General features: G+C 51.1%; 8 protein-coding genes across 8 annotated transcripts; 3 read left to right on the top strand and 5 right to left on the bottom strand.

Annotated features, from left to right (window-relative positions):
- Positions 1–519: 519 nt before the first annotated feature.
- Positions 520–3,429, bottom strand: PMZ80_010433 (uncharacterized protein; the record flags this gene model as incomplete). Its single annotated transcript, XM_064878822.1, has 3 exons — positions 520–1,658; positions 1,996–2,145; positions 2,193–3,429. 3 exons carry the CDS (start codon positions 3,427–3,429, stop codon positions 520–522), a joined length of 2,526 nt encoding a protein of 841 aa, XP_064725516.1.
- A 1,058-nt stretch (positions 3,430–4,487) lies between these two features.
- Positions 4,488–6,965, top strand: SLX4 (5'-flap endonuclease; the record flags this gene model as incomplete). Its single annotated transcript, XM_064878821.1, has 1 exon — positions 4,488–6,965. One exon carries the CDS (start codon positions 4,488–4,490, stop codon positions 6,963–6,965), a length of 2,478 nt encoding a protein of 825 aa, XP_064725515.1.
- Positions 6,966–7,928: 963 nt separating this feature from the next.
- Positions 7,929–9,745, bottom strand: PMZ80_010431 (uncharacterized protein; the record flags this gene model as incomplete). Its single annotated transcript, XM_064878820.1, has 3 exons — positions 7,929–8,767; positions 8,812–9,665; positions 9,714–9,745. The coding sequence occupies 3 exons, from the start codon at positions 9,743–9,745 to the stop codon at positions 7,929–7,931; spliced, it is 1,725 nt and encodes a 574-aa protein (XP_064725514.1).
- Positions 9,746–10,946: 1,201 nt separating this feature from the next.
- PMZ80_010430 (uncharacterized protein) lies at positions 10,947–12,809 on the top strand (the record flags this gene model as incomplete). Its single annotated transcript, XM_064878819.1, has 1 exon — positions 10,947–12,809. The coding sequence occupies one exon, from the start codon at positions 10,947–10,949 to the stop codon at positions 12,807–12,809; it is 1,863 nt and encodes a 620-aa protein (XP_064725513.1).
- Positions 12,810–13,995: 1,186 nt separating this feature from the next.
- PMZ80_010429 (uncharacterized protein) lies at positions 13,996–16,314 on the top strand (the record flags this gene model as incomplete). The annotated part of the gene is made up of 1 exon (XM_064878818.1): positions 13,996–16,314. One exon carries the CDS (start codon positions 13,996–13,998, stop codon positions 16,312–16,314), a length of 2,319 nt encoding a protein of 772 aa, XP_064725512.1.
- A 914-nt stretch (positions 16,315–17,228) lies between these two features.
- TPN1 (Vitamin B6 transporter) lies at positions 17,229–18,812 on the bottom strand (the record flags this gene model as incomplete). The annotated part of the gene is made up of 1 exon (XM_064878817.1): positions 17,229–18,812. One exon carries the CDS (start codon positions 18,810–18,812, stop codon positions 17,229–17,231), a length of 1,584 nt encoding a protein of 527 aa, XP_064725511.1.
- A 1,006-nt stretch (positions 18,813–19,818) lies between these two features.
- On the bottom strand, positions 19,819–20,696 carry PMZ80_010427 (uncharacterized protein; the record flags this gene model as incomplete). The annotated part of the gene is made up of 6 exons (XM_064878816.1): positions 19,819–19,863; positions 19,911–19,994; positions 20,040–20,072; positions 20,119–20,140; positions 20,190–20,606; positions 20,692–20,696. 6 exons carry the CDS (start codon positions 20,694–20,696, stop codon positions 19,819–19,821), a joined length of 606 nt encoding a protein of 201 aa, XP_064725510.1.
- A 1,681-nt stretch (positions 20,697–22,377) lies between these two features.
- On the bottom strand, positions 22,378–23,083 carry PMZ80_010426 (uncharacterized protein; the record flags this gene model as incomplete). Its single annotated transcript, XM_064878815.1, has 2 exons — positions 22,378–22,395; positions 22,442–23,083. 2 exons carry the CDS (start codon positions 23,081–23,083, stop codon positions 22,378–22,380), a joined length of 660 nt encoding a protein of 219 aa, XP_064725509.1.
- Positions 23,084–24,201: the final 1,118 nt, after the last annotated feature.

Below are 24,201 nucleotides of genomic sequence, written 5' to 3'. Positions count from 1 at the left end.
GCTTCGATAGGCCACATCTCTGCCCCGTGCCTCTTCATACGCATAAAGACATAATGACCTCTGGCTCTCCAGGGCACATCACAACCCGATCACAACTGCGGAGGATCAGACTGTCATGGCTGCACAAAAACACCTCATATCGCAATCAGCTGCATTGCTTTTGTTTGAAGCAGCTACAATTTCCTTACTTCGTTTGCAGAAACAACTGCCATTATGATTCACGACATCCATCTATCACGCAGAAGCTACGGCTCTGGTCAAGGTTAGGCATAAAATAATATCGAAGCAGCTCACAAAAACATAGTAAAATATATGAATGAAAAAAAGTTGAACATCGTTTATTCTGAGCTCGTAAGACTACCACGTAATCCGTGCTGTTCTCTGCCTTGATCATGCTGTGGCCTTAAACGGGAATCTATGTACTGGTTCTTAGCAACTGGTGATTAGCACTCAAGCAGATGCTCTCCCATCCTTTGATCTGTGCAGCGAAATTGCCTTCGACCCCTTTGCCTATCATCCTCACGACATACCACCACCCCTCTCAGCACCCTCCCACCCACGCAGGAAATTCAGCAAATTCTCGCCCAGCCTATCAATCACATACCCACCCTCAAGCAATATCGCTGCCGGCAAATCCTTAAGCGCAGTCCTCACCTGCCGCCCCATCACCTCGTAGTCCTCACTCTTGATATCGAACTTGCCCAGCGGATCAAGATGGAATGTATCGAAGCCGAGACTAACCAGCAGATAATCTGCCTTGAAGTTTTGAATCAGTTGTAACGCTTCCTTGAGCTTCCCTGTGTACGCCTCAAACGTGGCCCCAGCAGCAAGTGGGAGATTAAGGTTTGTCCCACTCGCTGCATCCGGCGCCGGCGGTCCCGTCTCATCCGCACCACCAGTATAATACGGGAACTCGTCCTCGCCGTGTATAGAGACATACAGCACATTCGGATCGGTGTAGAACATTTCCTGTGTTCCGTTCCCATGGTGGAAATCGAGGTCTAGAACCGCGAATTTGAGGGTGGATGTACTCGCGAAATGCGGGTTCGATGGACGACGCGTCTTCTTCGCTGGCGGGGAGAAATGGCGGAGTGTGGTGATGCTGAGTGCGATGTTATTGATGTAGCAGTAGCCGCCTGCTTGGGTGCCTGTGCAGTGGTGGCCTGGTGGACGGCATAGGGCGAGCACTGACTTGGGTCTTTCATCGTCGTCTGTGGTTGTGTCAGGAGTCGGAGAAGGCAGGAGGAGTTGTGCAGCTTGCACGCCTAGATTTGCTGATGCGATGATGCTCTTCCAGCTGTTTTGAGAGATACCGGTGCTCATGTCGAATGCGTAGTAGCCTGCTCGGGCGAAGATGTCCTTCGGTGGCTTGGGTTTTGCATTGGCGATATTTTGGAGGCGGAAGCATTCTGGTAGGACGGACTCGTGCTGTTCGACTAGGCCTTTGTCACGCCATTGCTTGAAGACGTTCTGGACGTGGGAGAGGTAGTCTGTGGAATGTGTGGCTTTGGCTAGGGAGACGGTGGTGGTCTGGTCTTCGTCGCTGGCTGTGATCGTTCTGAGGTCATGCTTGCTGGAGTCTTTGATGCTCTGAATGATCGCTTTGATGCGAGCTGGACTTTCGAGGGCAGGGATCAGCTTGGAGCCTAGTAGCTCGACTGTCTCGTGCAGTAGTGTGTCTTCATCGTGGAGGATGATCATCTTTGTTTTGGTGTTATTGATAGCCGGTCGACTTCCAGAATGCGATTCTCTCCGGTGCTTTAAGTCTTGCTGACATCGTTGGTTTGTAGACAGTTTCATGATCACTTTGTGACAATGATGTGACTTTGATATTTTGCGTCGTGGGTACGTCATCTTGCCAAGTTTGTGCTAGTGATTCGATCCTTCTGCTGAAGAAGGCCGTTGGTGGTGAGCTCAGCCATAGCCAAACGTGGTGTCAGTGGTTAATGCTGTCGTTGTCAGTCTATGCTCAACGCTCCACGTTACACAGCTTACCTTGTGCCTGCAGCTGTCCGATTTGTGCTTGCAACTGCTCGATCTTCTTCTTTCTGCTTGAGGACAAATCTTTAATACTCTGAGTTGCTCGGCGCTGGATTGAAGCCACATCTTTGAGAGTATTCTTGATCTTGCGATCCGACTCGTTATCTATCACGATGTCAGCACAGGTTCTACCGTGATACGTTCACACGTACTTGAAGCTCGTATCCCTGCCTCAAGCAATTTCAGATTCTTCATCACCACATTCTTGACCATGTCATTGTTTCCTGTCGCATGCTCACAACTTTGCATACACATGCTCAACATCTGTAATGTCGTGCTGTAGTGCTCTTGCAAGAGAGCATGTACATCGGCATGTGTAGGATCTTCCACACTTGATTCGACATCTGCTGGAGTGATAGGTGTCGGTATCGGCTCGGTCAGCTGCAAGTCCAGATTATTGAAACCATCAAGATGGCTGTTGATCGTCACCTTTCGAGGTACAGCCGGGTTGTCTAGGTTCATCATCTGTGTGAAGGACATGGTAGGATCTGAGTTGAAATCAAATTCTGGAAAGCTCGAATTGTTTGTCGTGGCATTTGCAGCGAAAGGATCTGAGTTGTTCCAATTCATGCTCATAGGAGGCACGTTCGGACTACCGTCGAAGCTGCTGCTGAAAACATGATTCGGTTGCGGCTGAAACGCACCGAATGACCCTTCATCAGCAGGAGGATAGTGGACATTGACCTGCGACTGAGTGGCGATCGGTGTTGGCTCAGGTGCTATGAGCGAAGCCTCCTCAGGACCAGAGAAGGTGATCTCAGGCACGGAGTCAAAGACACGAATGTCGGGGACAGCTATCATTGGATCTTGGGCCCAGATGCTGTTCATGCTGTTGACGCTATTGTGGGAGAATGGTCCACTCTCCTCTTGTGTATCCATAAAATACTCCGAAGGCGCAGGTGAAGGCGCAGCGGTACTCGTACCTGACATATCGTGATCAGTAGCCTCAGACATTCCGCTGACAGACTTTGCTCTCCTCCGGCTCGGCTCTCGACTCAATTCCCTTCGAGCAAACCTGCGTATGTTTCTGTCCTCAAGGAGGTCTGATTGACCATCTGAAGAGCCGGTACTTTTCCGGCGACCTCTGTGACTAACATCGAGCAAGGACTTGCCGGCAGCTTCAATTGATTTCAGCCGCTCTTCTCGATTAGCATACTTCGGAAAATTCCACTTCTCAGGCGCAATGCGACGCTCCCATTGTCGAAGAGTGGCGTCGAAGCTGTGTTGCTCTCTGATGCATTTAGCGGCTTCTTTCAGCGAGAAGTTCTTTTCGATGTAATAATGGTAGAATGGCTGCTTGACGCGCTCCCACTCCTCTTCAGTATACTGACGACCTGGTCTTGGGCCTCCAGACACGGTCCGAGTCAGCATGGGAGGTTGCGACGCCATGATAGTAGCCATGTCAGCCTGATCCGCAAAACTAGGTACCCAAGGTCACAAAGAGGTCGCGTTGGTTCGTAAAGTACACATGTCGCAGAAGAACAAGGAAGCGCAAGATGAAGAGAGAAGGGGAAGAGGTTGACAGCTTGCTCTGAGTCGAGGTCTATTGAGGTAGGGCAGATAGCCAGGCACGTAGGCGAACATGGTGCTACAAAGCTGTCAAATCAGAGGCTTCGTGATGGATGACACACCTTGAAATGCAACCGGACAGGCAAAGGAGCCCCGCCTGAGATCGGCAAGGGAAGACGAAGATGACTGGTGTGAACCAGACGTGCGAAAGGACCAAAATCGTGCGAAGGCCAATTGCCAGGCATCAATTGGTGGTCCACGTGCGCGAGATGGAGCCACCAAAAGCCCGTGGCAGCATCATTTGTCCATTTCACCTTCAACAAGCCTCAGATTACCAAAAGGCGTCAGGCAAGTTCGCCGAGGAGTGCACCTTGTCAATGCTATACAGTACCTCCATTTGCTGAACGAGATCACTCTTCGGGGCATGCGATCAGTCTGCGATGAAAGGCGATAAGAGCAGAAACATAATGAGAACGCATTTCCAGCGGTTAGCGCCCAGAACACCTCGTTACGAATTCGGCGTTCCCGGTGGCGTCAAGGATGCTGCTGATCGGCAACAAGCAATTGTCAGATGAGGCTCTGCGAGAGTGGTTGCCATCAAACTTCTGTAGCTCGGCCCCTCGTCTCGAGTAGTTGGTTTGGGTCGCTCTGAGTTGATGCGCATTCATCAAGGTAGTCGGCGGCTCTCAGATGACACCTGCTACTCGGAGGTTGAATCGTGAAGTGATCAGATCACGTGACAGCGCGTATTGGGTAGTGTTTACCTTTGTTGCCACATAGTCTATGGCCATGAACGCAGCACAAACAATGCATATTAGAGACTTACATCCCGGGGAGGCTACAAACGACTGACTGTCCATCCTGGGCAGGAGAGTTGTTGTTTCTGAGCTGTGGCACTATCAACAACGCGCCAATGGAGCCGGCTTCGATATCGCAAAATGTCAGGACCCATTGTGATATCCTCCTCGCCGGCAAGGACCTTTGCACGATCCCAAACACCCGTTGAGGTGTCCTCTCCTCCCCACTTCTCTACAACTGCTACCAATGACCACCGGCGACAAGGTTACCGTACTTCACAGATCACGCGAGATAGTTTCTCGACGGGTTTCACCTCCGCAAAGCAGGTTCTTGGGACAAGATCAAGCGCTGAGAATGTCCCTGTTGGATCTCCTAGTCCTCTCAAATTCAAGCCGCCGTCCAGCACCAGTTCGCCAAAATTCCACCGACCTTCACCATATGCGCCTGCACAACAGCCTACGCCGAAGCCTTCAGCAGACTGGGACGAAATACCTTTACCTGCGAACACGGTAGTTAGAATCTTGCCGAGCGATGTCAGGAAGAAGAAGAAGGCCGATACTGGTTCATTGCAGCTGAAGAAGGCTACCGCGAGGAGGAAGGATTGGACTCCCACCAAGCCAACGTCAAGCGCTTTCGAGCAGTCAGGTTCTGGATTTGGTCTCAATCTCGCAGAGACATTTGGTCATAGCCAGGGTAGTACTGGGGTTGAGAGGATCGCGAATGCAGGAGATGGAGCGCTTACGAAAAGGCGGAAGATTGACCTGACAAGTGCTGGAATGGATGCACCCATGTTGAAACCAAAGTCAGCTGCAAAGGCCAACAAACCCCGAAGCAAATCGCCAGCGAAGAAAGGCCTCACGATCACAGGTCTGGCGACATCTCACTATCTTGGCGATGACAAGAAGGAGGAAGGAACTCTCATGACACAGTGGATGGCTTCCACTCAGGCGAGGATGGAAGCCGATGCCCGTTCCGATACATTCGAGATTAAGGTCAAGAAGAAAGCCCCAGCGAAGAAGAAAGCGAAGTCAAGGCTGAAGTCTCCAGAGACAGCGCTCAAGACTTTGGAGTCGCAAGAGGTCGTCTTCGCGACATTAAGTCAATGCGCTCGGGATGAATCGCCGACTTTAATTCGAGATACGGCTGAGGCTATGAAACAATCAATGGAACAGCTTCTCTCTTCTCCTGTTCGCACCCAGCAGACTGCAATCTACTCGATCGAGTCAGCCACTCCTCAAAAGGCCGGCATATCTCGATTCCGGAGCAGGAAAAGTTTGTGGACGGCGGCCGACAGAGATGAAAATGATGCGCTTTTGCATATGGATGATCCGTTCGAAACACCACATGTGAGAGATGCCTTTGCCGGAAAGGATGCGCTCTTTGAGAACGCGGCCTCCATACCAAATGTTGATGGACCAGGCGATAGTCTTGACCTGTTAGCTACGTTGCAGCCCGAGGAAGCGGACAATCTGCATGCCGAGCAGACCACTTTCGATATCGACGACGTTACCACGCCTCCAGTAGTTGCATCCATATCTATTTCAGCAGCCCAGTCTCGTTCCTACTCGACGTCTGCTCGGTCACCTTCGCCTACTAAGAGAACGAAAGAGCCGGAGCAGCCTTCAGATACACCGCATGACTTACCAAAAACATCAGCGTCCCCAACGAAGAAGAAACCACCCGCGAAGCCAAATTACGCCTCTTGGTCAGACGAGCAGCTAAAAGAGAAGGTCAAAGCATACGGTTTCAAAAGGATAAGAGCACGAAAAACAATGATTGATAAGCTTGATGAAGTCTGGGCAGAACAGAATGGAGTCGATCCTGCGAAGGTGAAAGCTGCGACGAAAGCTGCGAGCCAGACGAAGAAAGTGCTTCAAGGAGGCGACATTCTAGGCACTGTCCACGCCCTTGCTGCCAGGGCAACCCCGAAAGCGAAGAAACCCAGAGCCACAAAGAGCAAAGAAGCAACCGAAGACAAGCCGAAGAGGAAGAAGAAAGCTAAAGCCGGCGAGACTCAGGAAGATGAGAACACGCCAGCCGAAGAGACCGTCGATATTAGTGATCTCGATGGCCCAATTCCATTCGACCGCCTTGCGCAAATTAATGCCTTCCACCCCGACGCTCTGCAACCTTTCGAGCCATCAACAGCTCCTGTTAAGGGCACAGGAGTCAAAGCAAGCACGAAAAAGAAGCAACGTCCACTTACTCCTCCGCCCACAATTCCGCCAAAGCCAACACAAGACTCGTCGCCAGCATTTGCATCTCCTCGCCGTCGGAAGAAAGATGTTGTCGCAGCTACACCAAGTTGTTCCGAGATCGCAGATGACGAGGTGCCCCTCAAGTCTCTTATACGCAAGGCACTTGAGCACCCACCAGCGGACAATGTCTCACGCAATCACCAAACAAACCCGACCTGGCATGAGAAAATCCTTATGTATGACCCGATTGTCTTCGAGGATTTCACGGCCTGGCTCAATACAGAAGGGTTCAATGCTATAGGCGAGGACAGAGAGATCGATATCATGGAAGTTAAGGACTGGTGCCATGAGAACGGTATCTGCTGTCTTTGGAGGGGTGGTTGGCGTGGGAATAAGAAGAAGGCCAAGGGCGAGGAATGAAGTGATTGCGGTCCATTTCTGTATTTATGTAAATGTTTAGCATTGCATTGATGCCTACGACAGTGCCATGGTTGATATCGTATGTTGAGTATGTCCCCAGTCTTATTCTTTGTGGTATTCGGTAGCTGTAGTTAGCATTAGATACCAATGAGTATAGCCCGGCCATCTCCGCTTCGACTCGGATATCAGCGACATTTCATGGGGACAACACCTGTTGACGGTGGCTCGAAAACAACGTTTTCCAGCAGTACACTCTGCTGTTGGCTGGTGGACAATGTTGCAAGCTCGACACAGAACAGATCAAGCGACGTGAGCCTGGACGTTTGGGACACAGTTCGATGTGAAGTACAAGGGGATCACGAATCAATATCGAGTGGCTCATTATGTCCGACAAATTTATTCAGGCCTCCGAAACATGAAATACTGTGGTTTGTACTCACGACCGCAACTCACTGGGTTAATGCTTCAAGAACAAATCGTAGAGTTGCCTGGCACCGTAGCCAGGAGATGGAACAACGAGCATATCCAGGCTCGTAGGGTACGTGTCTACTGCAGACCACTCCTGGCAGCAAGCTCCCCTTGTTGGTCGACTACTCAATCGCCGCTCATGATCTCTCTTATGACCCCAGTATTCAACACACAAACCAGCTCTTACGTGGCAATCCTCTACTGGCTGCCAGTCAGCTGCTAATCATCTCGTCGACCTGGCGATGAGACCAGCCCACCAGGCATATCAATACCATCGTCCAGGTCCTCACCTTCCCCCCGAACCTCAACCCACCGCCTTAATCTGTCTCGGATACCATCTCGTATCCCCGGTAGCAATTTTCTTCCAGCTGTCACCACCACAACATATGTGCAAAGGGCAAAGAAACGTGGCAATACCCATGCTTCGACTGCGAGATATCAGCCCTGTCCATGTGCTATATGCGTAAACCTCCTCAACATTCGAACTATTTTCGATTATGCCCCTGGGTATGGCGCCGCATTTTGTGGCACCTCCCTTCCAGTCAAGAAATGCATCGCAGTCTCCTTAGGCTTGTACTTCTGGGTCTTGCCCATCATGGCAGCCTCCTTGCTCAACTCTTTAACCTCGTCGATATCCACATTCTTATCAGCCAGATAGCTGATCACACCCTCAACGTACTTGGGGCTGATGTTGTACACCTGTCCCAGATACAGCGTCCTGGTCTTCTTGCTGACACCAGCGTTCATGCAGGTGGCAGTGTTCTTGTGAAGATGATCTCGCTGGGTATCGTTCATGACACGATTGTAGAGCTCACGGGCCTGCTCATACTCGATGTCTGTACCTTCGTTCTTGTGGTGGGACTGTCGAGATACGATCGGGTTGGCGACGGCGAAGGGTGCCTCAACCGATCGCTCGGAGTACTTGGGCTTGTCGTAAGAGTTTGGCTGGTAGTTCTTTCGGTCTTGGTTGTTGTTGTCTACTCTCATGGCCCCATCGTAGCTTTGTGGGGCGTGACTGCGAGCCATGAATGGGCAGTTGACTGGGATCTGGTGCATGTTCGCGCCCAATCGGTACATCTGTGCGTCTCGGTAGAAGAACATACGCCATTGGAGAAGCATGTCTGGGGAGGACTGGATGCCTGGTACCATGGCGGATGGGTTGAAAGCAGCCTCCTCAACGTCTCGGTGGTAGTTGTCTGGGTTCTTGTTCAGGACGATCTTGCCGAATTCCTGTAGAGGGAAATCGCCTCGTGGCCACACTTTTGTAACATCGAAGGCATCGAATCTGGTTTGTTCTGCTTGCGCAGCGGTCATGGTCTGAACGTAGGCGGTCCCTGAGAACATTAGCTTCATCCGCGTCAAAAGTGGCCAGACTTACACTCTGGGAACTCGCCGTTGCCGGCAGCAGCATTGTCGATCTGTTCCATCATATCTCTCTTCGAGTAATCTGGATCCATACCAGCTGTCTTCTGAACTGTGTCAAAGTCCAAGAATCTCTGACCACCCTTCTTCAAGAAAGTGTACTTGATGTAAATCTTCTCGCCCTTCTCGTTCACCCATGTGAATGTGTGGCAGCCGTATCCGTGGAAGTTCCAGCCGTCTGGGTGACCACTGTCGGAGAAGAACATGGTTCCTGCGTGATTGCCCTCAGGGACATTGGCAAGGAAATCGAATGTAGCATCGAAATCGGGCAAGAAAGTCTTTGGGTTTCTGCTCTGACTTCGGATGATATCCGGGCCCTGCATTGGGTCTCGTCCGAAGAAGATGGGCCAGTTCAAACCAACGATATCGTAGTTACCCTCTCCTGTGTAGAACTTCACGGCGAAGCCTCGAGGGTTTCGCACCAGATCGGGATATTCTCGGCCAAAGGTGACGGTTGAAAATCGAAGGAACAATGGTGTCTTCTTTCCGACGGTGTTGAGGAAGTCGGCTTTGCACAAGTTCGAAACATCCTTGGTAACCTCGAAGTAGCCGAAATGGCCTGAACCGCAAGGGTGGACTCGGCGCTCGAGGACCTTCTCACGAACAAAGGTTTGTTGCTTCTCGAAGAGGAATGGGTCACTTGTAACTGGCATACCACCCACGTTCAAGGCATGAGCTCCATCCATTGGCCATGGTCGGCCAAAGTTGTCAGTGATGTTCTCAGAGCCTTGAGTTGGCGCATCGCTCGGCTGGGTGACACCAGCGGTGTCGGAAGCGATCTGAGCTGGGCTTCGGTAGTGAGTCTGGAAGCTGCGTCCATGTCAGTGGTGGTCCCATGATGCGTCGCGCTTTACACACTGGGAAAGGTTCCCATTCATGTTTTGGGCCATCTTGATCGTTTGCTGCAATCTATTAATCTGGAAGAAGCGCGTGGATGAGGAAGGACGAATGTTCAAGCTCGGAGAGGATTTGAAGCATATTCATCACCTCAGGACACAGCTGTTTCTTTGTTTAGCCTGACCTTCACGTCACGGCCCCGCGGTCAACCTCTGCGAAACTGTCGTGCCCACAGTTGGGTCTGCGCTCTGCTAGCCTCGAGGTGTTTGTGTACATCATGACATTTACAATATGCGTGTTTCGTTGACGAGCGAATCCGAGCCGGCACCTACAGTGCGTCGTGGAAACCATAACTTTCGATAGTTGAAGTACCGCTGATCTTGTTGCCTAGGCACGTCTACCGGAAAAGCTAGAGCTTTTAGATTTTGTTAAGTCAGGTCCATATGTAGAGAATGACCGGATCTCAAACAGGTCATCAAAACATGAGTAGCTGTGACTGGATGAGGATCTAGCAGCGGAAAAAGGTCAATGGAGATCTGAAGCTTGACGCGTGCCTTCGCGGGTACGCGATCAGAGTAATGACGTCGGAGAGCAAATCTACCAATTATAGCGAGTGTATTTGATCTGTCGCGGAAGATGAGAAGTCGAACGCCAAAAGGTACTCGAGTTCGATAAAACTGCAAATGTTGATATGCTGCTGATGCGAACAACAAATAGAGCTTGCTTTCCTCCTTGCTACCCTATGTGTGTTGTAAGAAGTGTTACCTACCCAAGCGTCTCACGTGCTCATCCTAGTCCAGCACACCCCGCTGATGTCCGCTAGTTCTGCATTGGGCGTACCGTCCACCCCGCAGCAGTCGAGCAAAAATTGACCTCGGATAGGTCTGCTGAGCACTAAAACTTCGCTGGTCTGCCTAAATTCGTAGGGATTTGGTGCAGCGCGCATGGTGCTTGAGCGAATGATGCTGCCGCAATCGCTATGGGTTGCGCACGGCGACTCCAGCTTTCCATGCCGAGGGCGGTCACCGCTGTAGGTGTAGAGACTGCTATTCTGACTCAAAATATCCATCAACGTCCTGCGCGACATTTCACTCTTTTTTGTGTTCTGAGCGACGTCTATATCGCCATTGTATGACCTTTGACTGACGACGCTGCCTTGTCGCTAAACGGCTTCACCCTCGCTCTCTTCCATGGCTAGAGTATTAATCCTGTCGCAGATAATACGAGAAATTCAGCAAAGGTGACACGGTCAAGATGGTCAAGTCTGATGGTCTGGGAAGTGGCAGAAACAGGCCGAAACTGCCAAAGCAACAGCTCACCATTCTCGCATTATGTCGATTTGCTGAGCCTGTTGCAATGACCTCGGTCTATCCATACATCCCAGAAATGATCAAGTCGTTTGATGTTCCAACCGTCTCCGTCGCAAAATATGCCGGTCTGCTATCGCTGGTGTTCTCACTATCCCAGGCACTGGTTGGCATCTCGTGGGGAAGAGCGTCAGACAAATTTGGGCGGAAGCCGACGGTTATGCTGGCTTTGACATGCACTATGGTTTCCAGTATCCTGTTCGGTTTCTCAACGAGCCTACCAATGGCCTTTATCGCCAGATCGATGCAAGGTCTTTCGAATGGTAATGTCGGTATCATTCGAACAGCAGTCGCGGAGCTCGTGCCACAGAAAGAACTTCAACCACGAGCATTCAGCATCATGCCCTTGGTTTGGACTGTCGGTTCTATATTTGGACCATCGATAGGTGGGACCCTGGTACACCCCGTCGAGCGCTTCCCTGGCGTTTTCGGGAAAGTGAAGCTGTTGGAGCGCTACCCCTTCGCTCTGCCGAATCTCCTGATCAGCTTGCTCTTTCTCGTCGGTATTACATGCGGCATCCTTTTCTTTCGCGAAACACTAGCGGAGAAGAAAGATCGCAAGGATTATGGTCTCATTGTCGGTTCAGCATTAACACGATCCTGCACGCGCCGGAAGCGACCAGCTTGGTATACGCGCCAGACCTCCGAAGCAGGTGAAGCCTTGCTCAATGACACGAGCAACCCAGCATCACCGATCAACGCAAGAAAATTACCTATGCCAAAACCATCAAGCGGCTGGGCACATGTCTTCACATATCAATCGAGTTTGAATCTGCTTGTGTACACCTTCCTCGCTATGCACTCGGTTGCGTTTGACCAGTTATTGCCTGTGTTTCTGGATTTCTCACCTGTGCAGACGATTGATGATCCAAACGTCAAGTTGCCGTTCAATTTCAGAGGTGGCTTCGACCTAGACTCCGGCCGCATCGGCTGGCTCTTCACGGTTTATGGCATTTTCGGGATGGTGGTGCAGTTTGCGATATTTCCGCCGATGGTGCGAAAGTTAGGCGTACTGAACTGTTTCAAGACCATTGCGGTTGTATTTCCATTTGTGTACGTTTGCATTCCGTATGTGAGTCTGCTGCGGACGGATTCTCAGCGGCAAGGCGTGATGGTGGCGCTTATGCTCGTCAAGGGCTTCTGTTCGATCTTCGCATTTCCTTGCTCCACGATCCTTTTAACGAACAGCGCGGCCAGCCTGCAAGTATTGGGGACATTAAATGGTGTTGCAACGAGTATTAGTGCGCTCGGAAGAGCTGCTGGACCAGCGATTGCAGGTGCAACGTTCAGTCGTGGCGCTGCAAAGGGGTATATGATCCTGCCATGGTGGACTCTAGCATTTATCGCAATTGTCGGTGCTATTCCTGCTTGGTGGCTTGTTGAGATGGATGGCTTCGGTGGTGGAGAGAATGATGAGGACATCGCAATTGACGATGAGAGTGATGAGGAGGCGGATGGCGCCTCAAGTCCGCGATTGATTGCGAAGACAGCGGCTCCTGTGGGAGTCTCAATAAGTCCTGCAGCTGCCGACCATGACATGCTATCAGATAATTTACCTGCGTTGGCACCGACGACGAGCCGAACTTCTGGCGCATCAGGAAGAGGTAGGAGGGAAAGTTTCAGCCTGAAGAGGGTGCGTAGTCCTGTGGGCATGGGTGATGGATTGGCAAGCGGAAGGCTGAGGAGGTATAGTACTGATTTGGGCACAACAATGAGTGGGCATGGGACTGGAGGGACTTCGTATCATTGAATTTAAAGCCTGAAATGTTATTGAACAACACGTTGGACCTACATCCGAAGAAACGTTTCGTGCCTTCACGGCGAGGATGAGTAAGCTCCGGGCCTTGAAAGAAGTTGTTACACCTAGCTCCCGGTTCGAGCAGGCGTCATACACTGGAATTTCCATATTCTGGCACTAGGCGCTCGATGTACGAATGGAAGTTGTAGTAGAGCGGCAGACGCAGATGGTCTTGAGGCTGTAGCCAGGAGAGCTTAATGAGAAACGCAAGGAGTTCAGATTTCTGATGGAGCAAAAAGGGGCCGAGCAAGCGCTGGAAGATCCGGAACAGCATATCTCAGCAACGCCCCATCCAAATGGACTGGTAAGACATGCAAAAGAAAGCCAGAAGCCTGTAGAATTGCAAAAAAGCACAATGAAGACGGTGGGATTCGAACCCACGCTGAAATTCGTTAGGACCGTATTTGAACATAAGATATGTCCACACATACCGGCATTACCCACTAGTAAACTCTTTGAGCTATCTTGCTTCAGGTATAACCTGAAACTAGCGCCATAACCACTCGGCCACGTCTCCTTTGGAAGATGTGTGTTGAAATCAACATGATTTTAGCGCAAAATGTGCTTGCCGCATATATGTTCCAAAGGTTCGAGGGGCAGCCTCGGAACTAAGTCGGAGCTTGGCGATGGCGGAAAACTCTTGCTTACCGAACTGAGGGTAGCGTGGGCTTCTTGCTTCGCTATACAAGTTGAAGGACCTCACCAGGCATGGTTGCGATGCGAGAGCGACACCTCCTCGAAAGAAAATAAGTGGTCGAAGTGTATGTATCCGGCATGACGAACGGCTCCAATCAGGTGAAGATTGAGTGCTTAACCAGCGGTGTCCGTAACGTCTGAGAATAACAGGGCCACATGTAGCTCTGAGGAAATTATCGAGGGTGCTGGTCGAGTACTCGCCAGCTTCCTCGTTGTAACGACGCCGAGTGACGAGATTGAAGCCAAAGGACGCATCTTATGATATCAGGATTGGGAGAGCGCGCCTTAGCAGTTGCCCTGCACAACACTAGCGCCATTTCATGACAACACGAGTCTTCTGCGGTCGGGCACCACCATGGTAAGCTATAGCTATGAACCAATTTGACAATCACGAAAATCAGATATCCTCGATGTCTTGAATCAAGGTCATACCAAACGAGCAATGTCATCTCTGACCGCAGGCGACCTTCAAGACGACATCTCCATCTTCGAACAATCCTCACCCGAATCCTTACGAGCACGAGCACTATCCCCACATGCGCACGACCAGTACAGCAGCACGAGCGATGCCCGGACCCTGACGGACGATGACTATTTCTCCCAATACAAGCCTCCGAAAGAGTGCACATCCAGTCGTTCCTCGATCTCTTCCTTTCCAGCCTCAGTAGTCCACCACACACCATATACTGACAACGAGGATGCCGGCTTCCGCACTCCATCTCGAACCCAATCCTACGATCGCACGAGCAAGACGCCCAGCCATGGCTACCTGTCCGCTTTCCGCAATCCTAGCAGCGTCCGCGCCCTCCAACTAGAATCGGAATACGCAGATTCGGATGCCCTTAGCTTGCGCAACTCTCCTCGGCCGAGAAGGAGTCCTAGGGTATCTCAATTTAGCCCAAGAAGTCCTGGCTCAGTACACTCGTCACCTACGAAACGGTCAAGTCGTTCTGGCACGCCTTTGCAGCACCGCCAAAGCAGCAGCAAGCTGAAGAAAGAGTTCCCCCTGGTACTGCTTCACTGCACGCTTCTTCCACCTGCAGTAACAGTAAGCGGGCCACTGGTAGCAGCCGAGATCCTGGAGGCGGTTCTGCCGGAGGAATACAGGAAAAGATGGCGTACTCTGCAAGACAAGGTTGTCAGAAATGCTGAAGTGAAGCAACGAGGAGTCCTCATACCACACCCAGGAGAGGACTATGACCTGCTAGAAGAGCGATTGTTAGAAACACTAGAGCTCGAAAGGCCGAGGATACGGAGGGGTCACTACCTAGGGAAGGAGGGCGGCAGTGATAGTGGCTTTGAGAGCTCGAGTCAGAACGGCTCAGACGAGGAGCAGGTTGCTGCAGAGACAGAAGATCAGGAGCCAGGTGACAAATGTCCTGATTGTGGTAAGGCAGTGAGCTGCAAGGTCGAGCAAGAACGCCGATGGGAGATCAAGGTTTTTGCGGCGAATGGCCTGATGAGAAGTGGTGCATGGGCTGCGGCCTGGGAAGAGATGGAGAAAGTGGATGTTCAAGTTGGTGTATGGATGCCAGAAGACGTGCGAACAGAAGTCGAGGAGCGGTTGAAGGCGCTTCAAGCGAAAGAGGAGGCCGCGAAACCTGTTGACGAGCCTTCCGAAACAAGAAAAAAGAGCAGGCGGACCAGAAGTACCAAGCTGAGGCACGACGAAAGGATGAAGGAAATATATGGAGATATTAGTGAGCCGAAGACGCAGGCTGAAATTGATGGTTTGGTGGACGAGGAGCGGGAAGCACCTGCAAAGCCCACCGCAACTACAGACGCCTTGAATTCGCCCGCAGCAGAGCCCCAGATACCAATCGACGTGGATGCACCCGCCGTGAAACATCAACATCGCCCAAGGCCTCCTCAACAAGAAGCTTTCCTCCCATTCATGCGCCGACATGTCCATCTAATATGGAACGACCAGAAGAACCTAGCAATCGTCCTGCTTAGCATCCTCGTGCTCTTCTTCTCAATTCAGAATGCAAAGGTCGGCGGCACCAGTACTTCAGCAAATGTTGAATCCACCAAGCCTTCAATCCCGATCGGCGTTGCACATTCCAGCAGCACTTCGACGTCAGCACCAGCAGACTTGTATGTTGCAAGCACGGTTTCTGTCCCACCGACAGCTCTCCCAACATCTGACCCCGTGGTCGACGTAGAGGTGGCTGTACCGGCTGAGCCTGAACAGCAAAACGAAGGCAGCATCATCCTTGACACTTCTCCAACGCCGGCAGTATCGTTGGAGCATGAACAGGAGGACGAAAGTACTACCATCATCGAAGCGTTTCCAACAGCGACAGCAGAACTTGTCATGGATGGATCAATCGTCGAGACTTCATCAGCTGCCTCAGAAGCTCAGGACAGTCTGGAAGACGAGTTGGACGCCCATACCACGGGCCAAGAAGACCGCCATCCTTTCACTTCGGCGCCCAATAAAGTCGCAGATGACGACCACAACGACCCCATGGTGTCTGCCGACCAGCAAGACCAAACGCCAGTCGACTTCGAGCCTCTAGAAGCGCCAGCTGATGACCTCAAGCTCGAGTTCCAGCTCGTTGACGACGAGAAATTGAGCGAAGACGTCACTATCATGACCCTGAGCTCTGCGATTCTGGATGAGAATCCGGCTTCACCAAGCGCCGCGATAGATGAGCTCGATGAGACGCAGAGAGAGCAAGATTCCCAAGCTGAGATCGAGGTTGACCATACGGCACGAGTTGAGGAGACACCCGAGCAGCCTAAAAGAGCAGACTGAGACCTGGAACAAGGATATCTCGATGCTGAAATTGATGCCGCATATAATGAATGAGTGAAATCGTATATGGTTGGCGATGGAGTTGGATGGCGTACATAGTCTGTATTAGCTTGAATCATTTGCATGCACATGATCCTTTGACATGCTCTCAAAGCCCGCGAGAACCATGGCCACTTGTAACCGGGTAAGATCTTCGCAGAAGGCCTTCCACCACCGTCCACTCCCACCTCCATACTCCTCACGCCCTGCAACTTCCCACTCTTAACTCATCACACACCTGCGCAGCCGTAACAAATTCAACACCCTCATGCTACCTCAAGTGCCCCACCAGCCTCTCATGCATCAAGACATTATTACTCCGCCCACTAACCTGCGGATGAATACTGATCGGAAACACAAACTCCTCGTACTCCCGATAACAGAAAAGAACTGCTCCATTCATGATCCATATATCGCTTGGATTGACATAGCCGTGCGTACCAGGGTTTTTCATATTGAAATGCGTAGGCGGCCAGTCGTCTACGTTCCAGTTCGCGGGTACCTCAACCACGTTCCTCGGCGTACTTTCGCGCATTGGGACCATCCATGTATCTGGATCGTAGTGGTCGGGTAAGGTACGTGGTACAGGAGTTCAGCTTGATTGACTTGAAAGCGATCCTTCGAGGGGTCGCCAGTCCTCGAAGGCATTTTTGCCGTTCAACAGACCTTTGTTGAATCTCAAACATCGCTAGTGGATCGAACAAGAACTGGCCGCGACTTGTGCCAGCATGTCAACCGTAAGCGCTGGCTGCTTCCGTACTTTAGGTTCTCGAGCACGTACATGAATCCTGGCCTCAGCCGTATGTAAGGCGTCCCTGTATGGAGGGGACTAAGCGTCATGTTTTGCGATTTGGAAGGACGAAGCCTTTATCTCTTCATCTCCCGAACTTCTTCCTCTCAGCCCATCTGAGCGGCGGATAAACCAATGCAGCCCAGCCGAAGCCAACATAGTTGCCCATGTCACCTCCATATTCTCCAACAAGCTTCGCAAGAGGGCCAATATACCAGACTTGAGCCATGCAAAGTATTGCGCCAGCCCAGCCCACAAGGAATGCCACTATCGCAGCTATTCCCACCGGCAACTTCGTCCGTTCATCCCAACTTCCCCAGTCATAGTTCTTCGTGCTAGCTCCTTTGAAGATCAAGAACTCTTCAAGAACTATGGCAACCCATATAGCGACCCAGTAGCCCATCAACGCCAAGAAATTGGTGAAGATGACCGCCAAATTGTTCCTGCCTGCAAGAGCACATGCCACGTAGATGATAACGCCGATTGTGTTCCAGATGACTCTTGGCACCTTCGCAAAGTACCGGCTAAGTATCTGAAAGTCGACGCCAGAAGAGTAGGTCGGAGCAATCATGTTCGCGATCCCACCAAGCGCAACGATAACAGCACAAAACTTGCCAAAAGTGCCGATTGGAGAATATGCAGCGACAAGTAGTGCCCCTGAACCGCTACCGCCCTGTTCGTTGTGCCACGCTGACTCGAGCATTGCGTTACTGAAAATGCCCGAAGCAATACCAATCCCAAGCACAAACGCAAAGGTGAAGGATATCCACAAGCCAAGGAATGTCGCTGCGAAGATACCCACACGAGAAGTGGCTGATGACCAATAGACAAAGTAATCCATCGACAATGGAGCATAGGTGATCGCAGCAGCCAGGCAAATGGAGAAGAAAGACAAGCGATTGCCTGCCACTGTCCGCGTGTCGCCAACGCTCGTGTACGAAAGGTCGAAATACTTGGCCGATACTCCATATAGGATGGACAGAACAATCAGCTGAGGTATCCATGCAAAGCGCTCGTAGTAGTGAAACACCGCAATGCCAAATGTTGTGACCAGCCAAACAATGACCACGATGATGATTATTCCGACCACAACAGACATGGACCCATGAGGTGAAACAGCAGAAAGGACCTGACCTCCGATGATTGCAACGACAAGACTGTAACCTAGCATTTGTATGATGTTGAGGACCACGATCAGCTTGCTAGGCCACCAGCCCATGGAATATCGACCAAATATCATGGTTCTGATGCCGGATAGAGGACCCCATGTTGCAATCCATGCCACAGGTACTGCGCCGACCAGTGCACCAAAGGTAGCGCATAAAGACGAGTCTGTAAAGGAGAGCTCGTATACTGCTGGTCCCAGCATACCAAGGGTGACATTGTTCACCACTAAATTGACGGATATCCAGAGTACAAATATTTGCAGGTATGCTAAAGACGAGGTCTTGTGCTTTTCGTGATCTTCCACTCTTTGTATGCCTCGTGTTTCGATGTTGTATTTCAGAAGCGTCTTCTCGAACGCATGTAGTCGCGAGTTTCCGGTCTGAGCGGCTTGAGGCTCGAAGTCGACAGGTGTAGTGAAGTCTCGTACAGGCTCGTCGTGTAGCGGTGGTGTTGCTGTCGGCTGTGCTTTCTCGGCATCGGCTCGATTAACAGTTGTAGCCATGGTCAAGGCACCGCAGCTTCCGGTTAGCAAACAATCTGAGACTTGTGCAACGCTAACTCTAGCACGAACAGCCTTTGGTCTGCTAATCGGTCAATGCAGGCTTCTGCTCAAAGGGATGCGACCAACAGTTCAATGGGCAAGTTCTCGGGTGGTTCAGATGGCAATCTGCATTAGTTCGCGTTCAGTAAAGCGGACAAACAGGTGTTCATGCAAGTACCCTGTGTACTACTTGCTGACTTGCTCATGCAGATTGGGGCAATCCTCTTCGACAGAGGGTCGGAGGCTCTGTTGCTAAGTCCTCGAGGTATTTTCGAGTCAGAGTTTTTGGCCGGCGGCAAAGTTAGAATATCAAAGCACGCAAGTGATAGCGGGTTCTTGATCACATCGCAGGGCGGAGGATAGCTTATACTTAGCTTCGGAACACGCCTGCGAGAGAACGATCCATGGAAGACAGCATCTTCAAGTTGTTACGAGATGCAACACATCCGGCGCAGTCATCAGTGAAGATCAGATCGCCTCTGACAGATCGAGCAGGTGCGGAAGAAATTTTGAACAATTTTGATGGCAGGTGCAGCTGCGAGTTTCTCTTGCACTCCGATTGGCTGAGAGCATTGAGAACGAGCCTCGCCTGCGGGTTTCATCCACGAAAGGCATGCCGCGGCGAGAGCTTCGATTGTCCTGTTACCCTTCTACGTCTGTCCTTGCTTATCGTAATTAATTCCTCACGAACGCAAAGCACGACCACGAATGCCGCCCGTGGTCACATTCTGCCGCTGTCAGAGCAACCTCTCCCCTTCCTGGTCGAACAGCTCGTGTTTGATAGATTCACGTGGCCTGGTCTGAGCTCATTACCCTTCAGCTGCTTCAAGGCACAAGCTGGTACCTTTATCGAATGGTCAATGGGTCTGCTGCACGAATCCCCCAATTACATAATTCGTATCTCAATATTGCTGTCAGATATCCCTCCGGAACGCCGCGCTAAGTTAGGTCATCGTTAAGAAATACATCAGGTTGTCTTGCCAAAATGGTCTTTGGCAAATTGCTCACAGGCCTGAACGCATGTTAGTGGTTGGAGATAGATGTTGGCATGAACCTCACCTTCGCGGGCTTGCCCAGCTTCTGCCCTATCACCTTCCATTTGTTGGCATCGTACTCTTTAATGGCTTCCAACAATGCTTTTGTCTAGTGCTGTTAGCTAATCTCCTTGAGGGCATGCTAAATGCTCACATCATCCTCTGCAAATTCTGCATAATGCATATCCTGTGGAGCATTAGATTCCTGTCCGGAAAGCGTACACGGTCCATACCTTGTACCAATGCTTCTTGACGCTCCCTTCAGTCCTCAATGGAAACGCCTGCTGAAATCAGCAAATCATACCGATGACTGGGCTGTAGCCTGACCTTAGCTATTTCGCTCCACGTATTGCCTGTATCTCTCATCTGCTTGAGTCTCTGCTCTTCCGCAGCAGTCCAGGGCGTGTTCGTACGGCTGCGCGGCTTCTTGCCAGCGCTGTCTTCGGAGAGCAAGTTCGGAATTGACAGGCTTGCAGAAGAGCTGCTCTCGGCTATAGCAGTAGCTGGTGGCGGCTTGAGATCAAAGTGGCGTATATCGCTGGTAGGACTTCTCGAGGCAGCTCGCTTGCGCGGGTTTGTGGATGGACGTGAGGGGGGATTTGTGTCAAGTGTAGATCGGGGGGTGACTGGCACTTGTGAAGGCGGAGGGAGCTCTGCTGACCGTGGTGGTGACGACGTATTGGGGACACCAACTTTTGAGCGCTTGGGTGGAGGTGGTGTACTAAGGTAGACGATTAGCAGACATGGAAGCGATTATGTATAGACAGCTATGAGGTGCAGAAGTATGTGCAACAAGGACAACTTACGACATGCTGGTCAAGCGGAGTATTAATCAGGTGTAGTCGGAATTGAAGCAAGGTGCCAAAGACATTGTAGATAGGCGTAGGTGGAAGTCATTCGGCAACTTGACCGTCTAAGCAATGGCCAGGCGATCCCGTAGTGAATGGTTTCTTGAGTCGCACAGATTGCTGGAGAGTGAGGCCTTGTTGAACAAATTACCGGTGCTGTTTGTAGTTCAGCGAACAGCCAAATAGGTTAATAGGTAGGACGGAGATTTAGACACCGATCAAGGAAGCTCGCCAATCACTTGACGATATCTGTGGGTGGTAGGAAGCTGCCGGCGACCGCATTTGCAGCTCAAACCCAACCATGAAAGGGAAAGTCGATGTGTAAGTCTGACGACAAGCTTTAGGAAAAGCAGATGGAGCATTGACAGCTTCGATAAAAGCGAGGCGTGCTTGCAGGTCCCTCGAAGTCACGAGGAGCGTATCTGCAGGGTCATACATGCGTGACGATGTGATGGTATTCGGCTGCATATATAAAACTCACCAACTCTGCGGGGTAGAAGATATTGTACGTATTCGAAGTATTGGTCTAGCTGGCAAGCTCGAACGTTGTTCTGCACATAAGCGCAACACGAGCGGCCATGATGGTGTGAAAGGGACACAAACGGTGAAGGCTCAACCATATTCATCATGATCCCAAACAAAAAAGAGGGGAAGCCAGTATTTTGGACGACTTGAAATGGCATGAAAGACGGACGATCTCTCTTGCCTCGCTGAACTCAGGAATTAGCAAGCTCAATCGGTGCATCGAAGCTTGAATCTGATCTGCGGCTACTCCCATAATATCTCCATTTCATGGATATAAGGTGGTCGGCTTCAGTTGTTTCTTCCGACGACATATGAGCAAGACCACCGTACCTAGGTACTATGAGAGTATGAAAGGCGCAAGCCACTTTGCGTCAATGACACATCCTCGGTAATACTTTTTCTGCGAGAATGGTTGGCAGTACAACATGGACCGATGTCGTGAAGCTGACGCGATTATGTTTGAGTGACGCTCGACCCTATGATCTCAGGTACCCCTCGATGCAGCTGGTGAGTGACTTCAATTTGCTCATAGACTGATGACACTTGTACTTAGCGATAGCCGAGAGTGCATGACGGCGATTGGTAGGCATGAAGAAGTAGCTTGTACGTTCGTCTGGGCTGCAGCATGAAGTCATGCATCTCGTGTACACCAAAGCAACATGAACAGGAGGAGAAGCTTGCAAGCACAAAGCGGCACGATGCCGAAGCGATCGACCACGTGACACTTGGTTCCAAGCCGTTACTCCGGCATACCTGCCGAAACCCAGCCGCGAGACGTGTCGCATCCCGTGGATAATCAATCACAAGATCACCTCATATTCGCAACAACTTTCAACGAAACCTGGCTTCATGGTTCTGTCGAGGCGCGTGAAGCTATGGTCACGATCCTGATCGCTTGTCCCATCTTGCCAGGCCTCAGCCATGGTTTTGACCGACAAAGGCCTCGAGACAGTAATGCCAATTCTCCCCCCTGCGGTTGCGACCAACTGCTGAGCGGGTTGTCGTTCTGGGATGGACCGAGGTTCAGATTTCTGTGCTCTACCATGACTCGGACTAGCTAGGGATATCTCGTCTTCTCGAGAATTGGGCCCCGAGGGGTGCTGCGTAGAGATGGTAAGTCTACGTGACGATAAACTCCTGCTCACGTTAGCTCTATTTCTCGTTCCAAATTGCCGCTACTCACATCAGACCTGACCACTCTCTTCCCTCTGAATAACCTCATCACAACCCGACCTCTTGACAGATACCTCACGTCCTCCACCAACGTAACTGGCCCTGCGCTGTTGCCCATCTTCGACTGCACCAACCTCGCGAAGTCGATAACCTGTTGCCGACCTCGGACGAACACCTCGCGATCACACCATTCACCGCAGAAGGATCCCTTCCAATTCTCAGCCTGACACGTCAGCTGCAGTGTTTGCAAGTGTTGCGCTTCGTCTTCGTCGATATTAACGTCTTTGGCGTCATACTTCTTGAGCATGTCGCAACTCAGGGACCATTCGAGATGCCGGACATGAGGAAAGCTTGGGTGCCCAGCATTGATCTGAACAGGTAGCCGGCCTGCAAAAGCTTGGAAATTGATGCGGAATATTGTGTGTTGGTACAAGATCGGCCGTGCTTCAGCCAGGATGGTCTTGCATGTCCTCAAAAGCTGCGCTGATCTTTGGCGTCGATGAGGTTGGCTGCTCGGGATCGGAAGGATACTTGGTGCTCCTACTTCGGTGCCAGTGTCCTGTCGGCCGCCGTCTACGTGTGCTACTACATCTCCGAAGACGTGGGAGTAGATCTCCAGCCTAATCTCAGTGGGTAGACTTAAGAAGGCCATAGTGACTGAGGTTGGTTGACTTGGAAGAGATAGCAGAGCTGGATGTGGTAGAGCAGTGATAAAATGGAAGACTCCGCCTTTGCCTCAGGACCAGCCGGACATTTGCATGTTTTCATACCCAGCGCATTCCGCGCGAGATTTCTTTTTGTTGCGGCAGGGTGGACTTGGAATGGAGTTTCCAAAAGGGATCCATTGTTCTCGTGAAGTCGGTCAGCGTACCGCTAGCACTAACGGTACGACAAGCTGCAATTGCCTCACAATAAATGGTATCTAAGATTGACCAAGCGAGCTGTCTGTATTGTGGCTTCCCGAGATATGAATCGGTGTGGATTTCAACCACGTTCCACGCTAAGGTGGATGCAATGCAAGGGAAATCTCTCAATTGCTAAGCAAGTGGATTTTACGGATGCGATTTAAGCTCCGTCGCCGCTGCATCGTCTAAAAGAATCTTTATCTCTTCCATGAAAGTACACTTGATGCGACTTATGTCCGAAAGCACGGCTCCTTTATCGGTAGCAGTGAGACATCCAACAATATGTCCTCGAAGAACTGCCAATTTCGTCGGGCCAAGCCCGCTGGGCGTGCTACCGTACGTATGGATCCGAAAAGAACCCCTGCGCCTTCACTACCTGTCAGCCGGAACAATCGAACACTGGATTGGACCCATGTTATCGCCGAAATGCATTTCAAAGCATGGCTTGCTCAACTGACAGCTACTTCAGCTCGACGACAATGCGCGGACAAAATATGGTAATGGCCTGTTTTGGCATCTGCAAGCAATAACCAAGACCCAGTAAATCATCAGCAAAGGCGATGTCTACCCAACCAGTGCCAACACAGCTTCACTATTGAGAGCGCGCACCGCGGATGTGTCTAAGCTCAGTTGACATGATCGCAACTATGCATTGATGCTGACCGTATCTGGCGCCCTTGGACGAATCAAATTGTCCTTAGGTATTTCCAAGACTGCCACAAGCGAACAGATACGAACTTACCGGTCGATCGCAGGCACATATCGCCCGTCAGTCTCAGCCCTACGTGCATGATATCTTATCTTAGGTAGGCTTTGGTTCTAGGCCTCGAAGGACGTGCATTTTGACACATGCGTGAACCAGTCC

The sequence above is a fragment of the Knufia obscura genome (assembly GCF_036327395.1).
Source record: "Knufia obscura strain CCFEE 5817 isolate CBS 148926 chromosome Unknown scaffold_17, whole genome shotgun sequence".
NCBI classification, from domain to species: domain Eukaryota; kingdom Fungi; phylum Ascomycota; class Eurotiomycetes; order Chaetothyriales; family Trichomeriaceae; genus Knufia; species Knufia obscura.
Note: the sequence above shows the minus strand (reverse complement) of the source record. Positions and strands in the feature narration are given on the sequence as shown.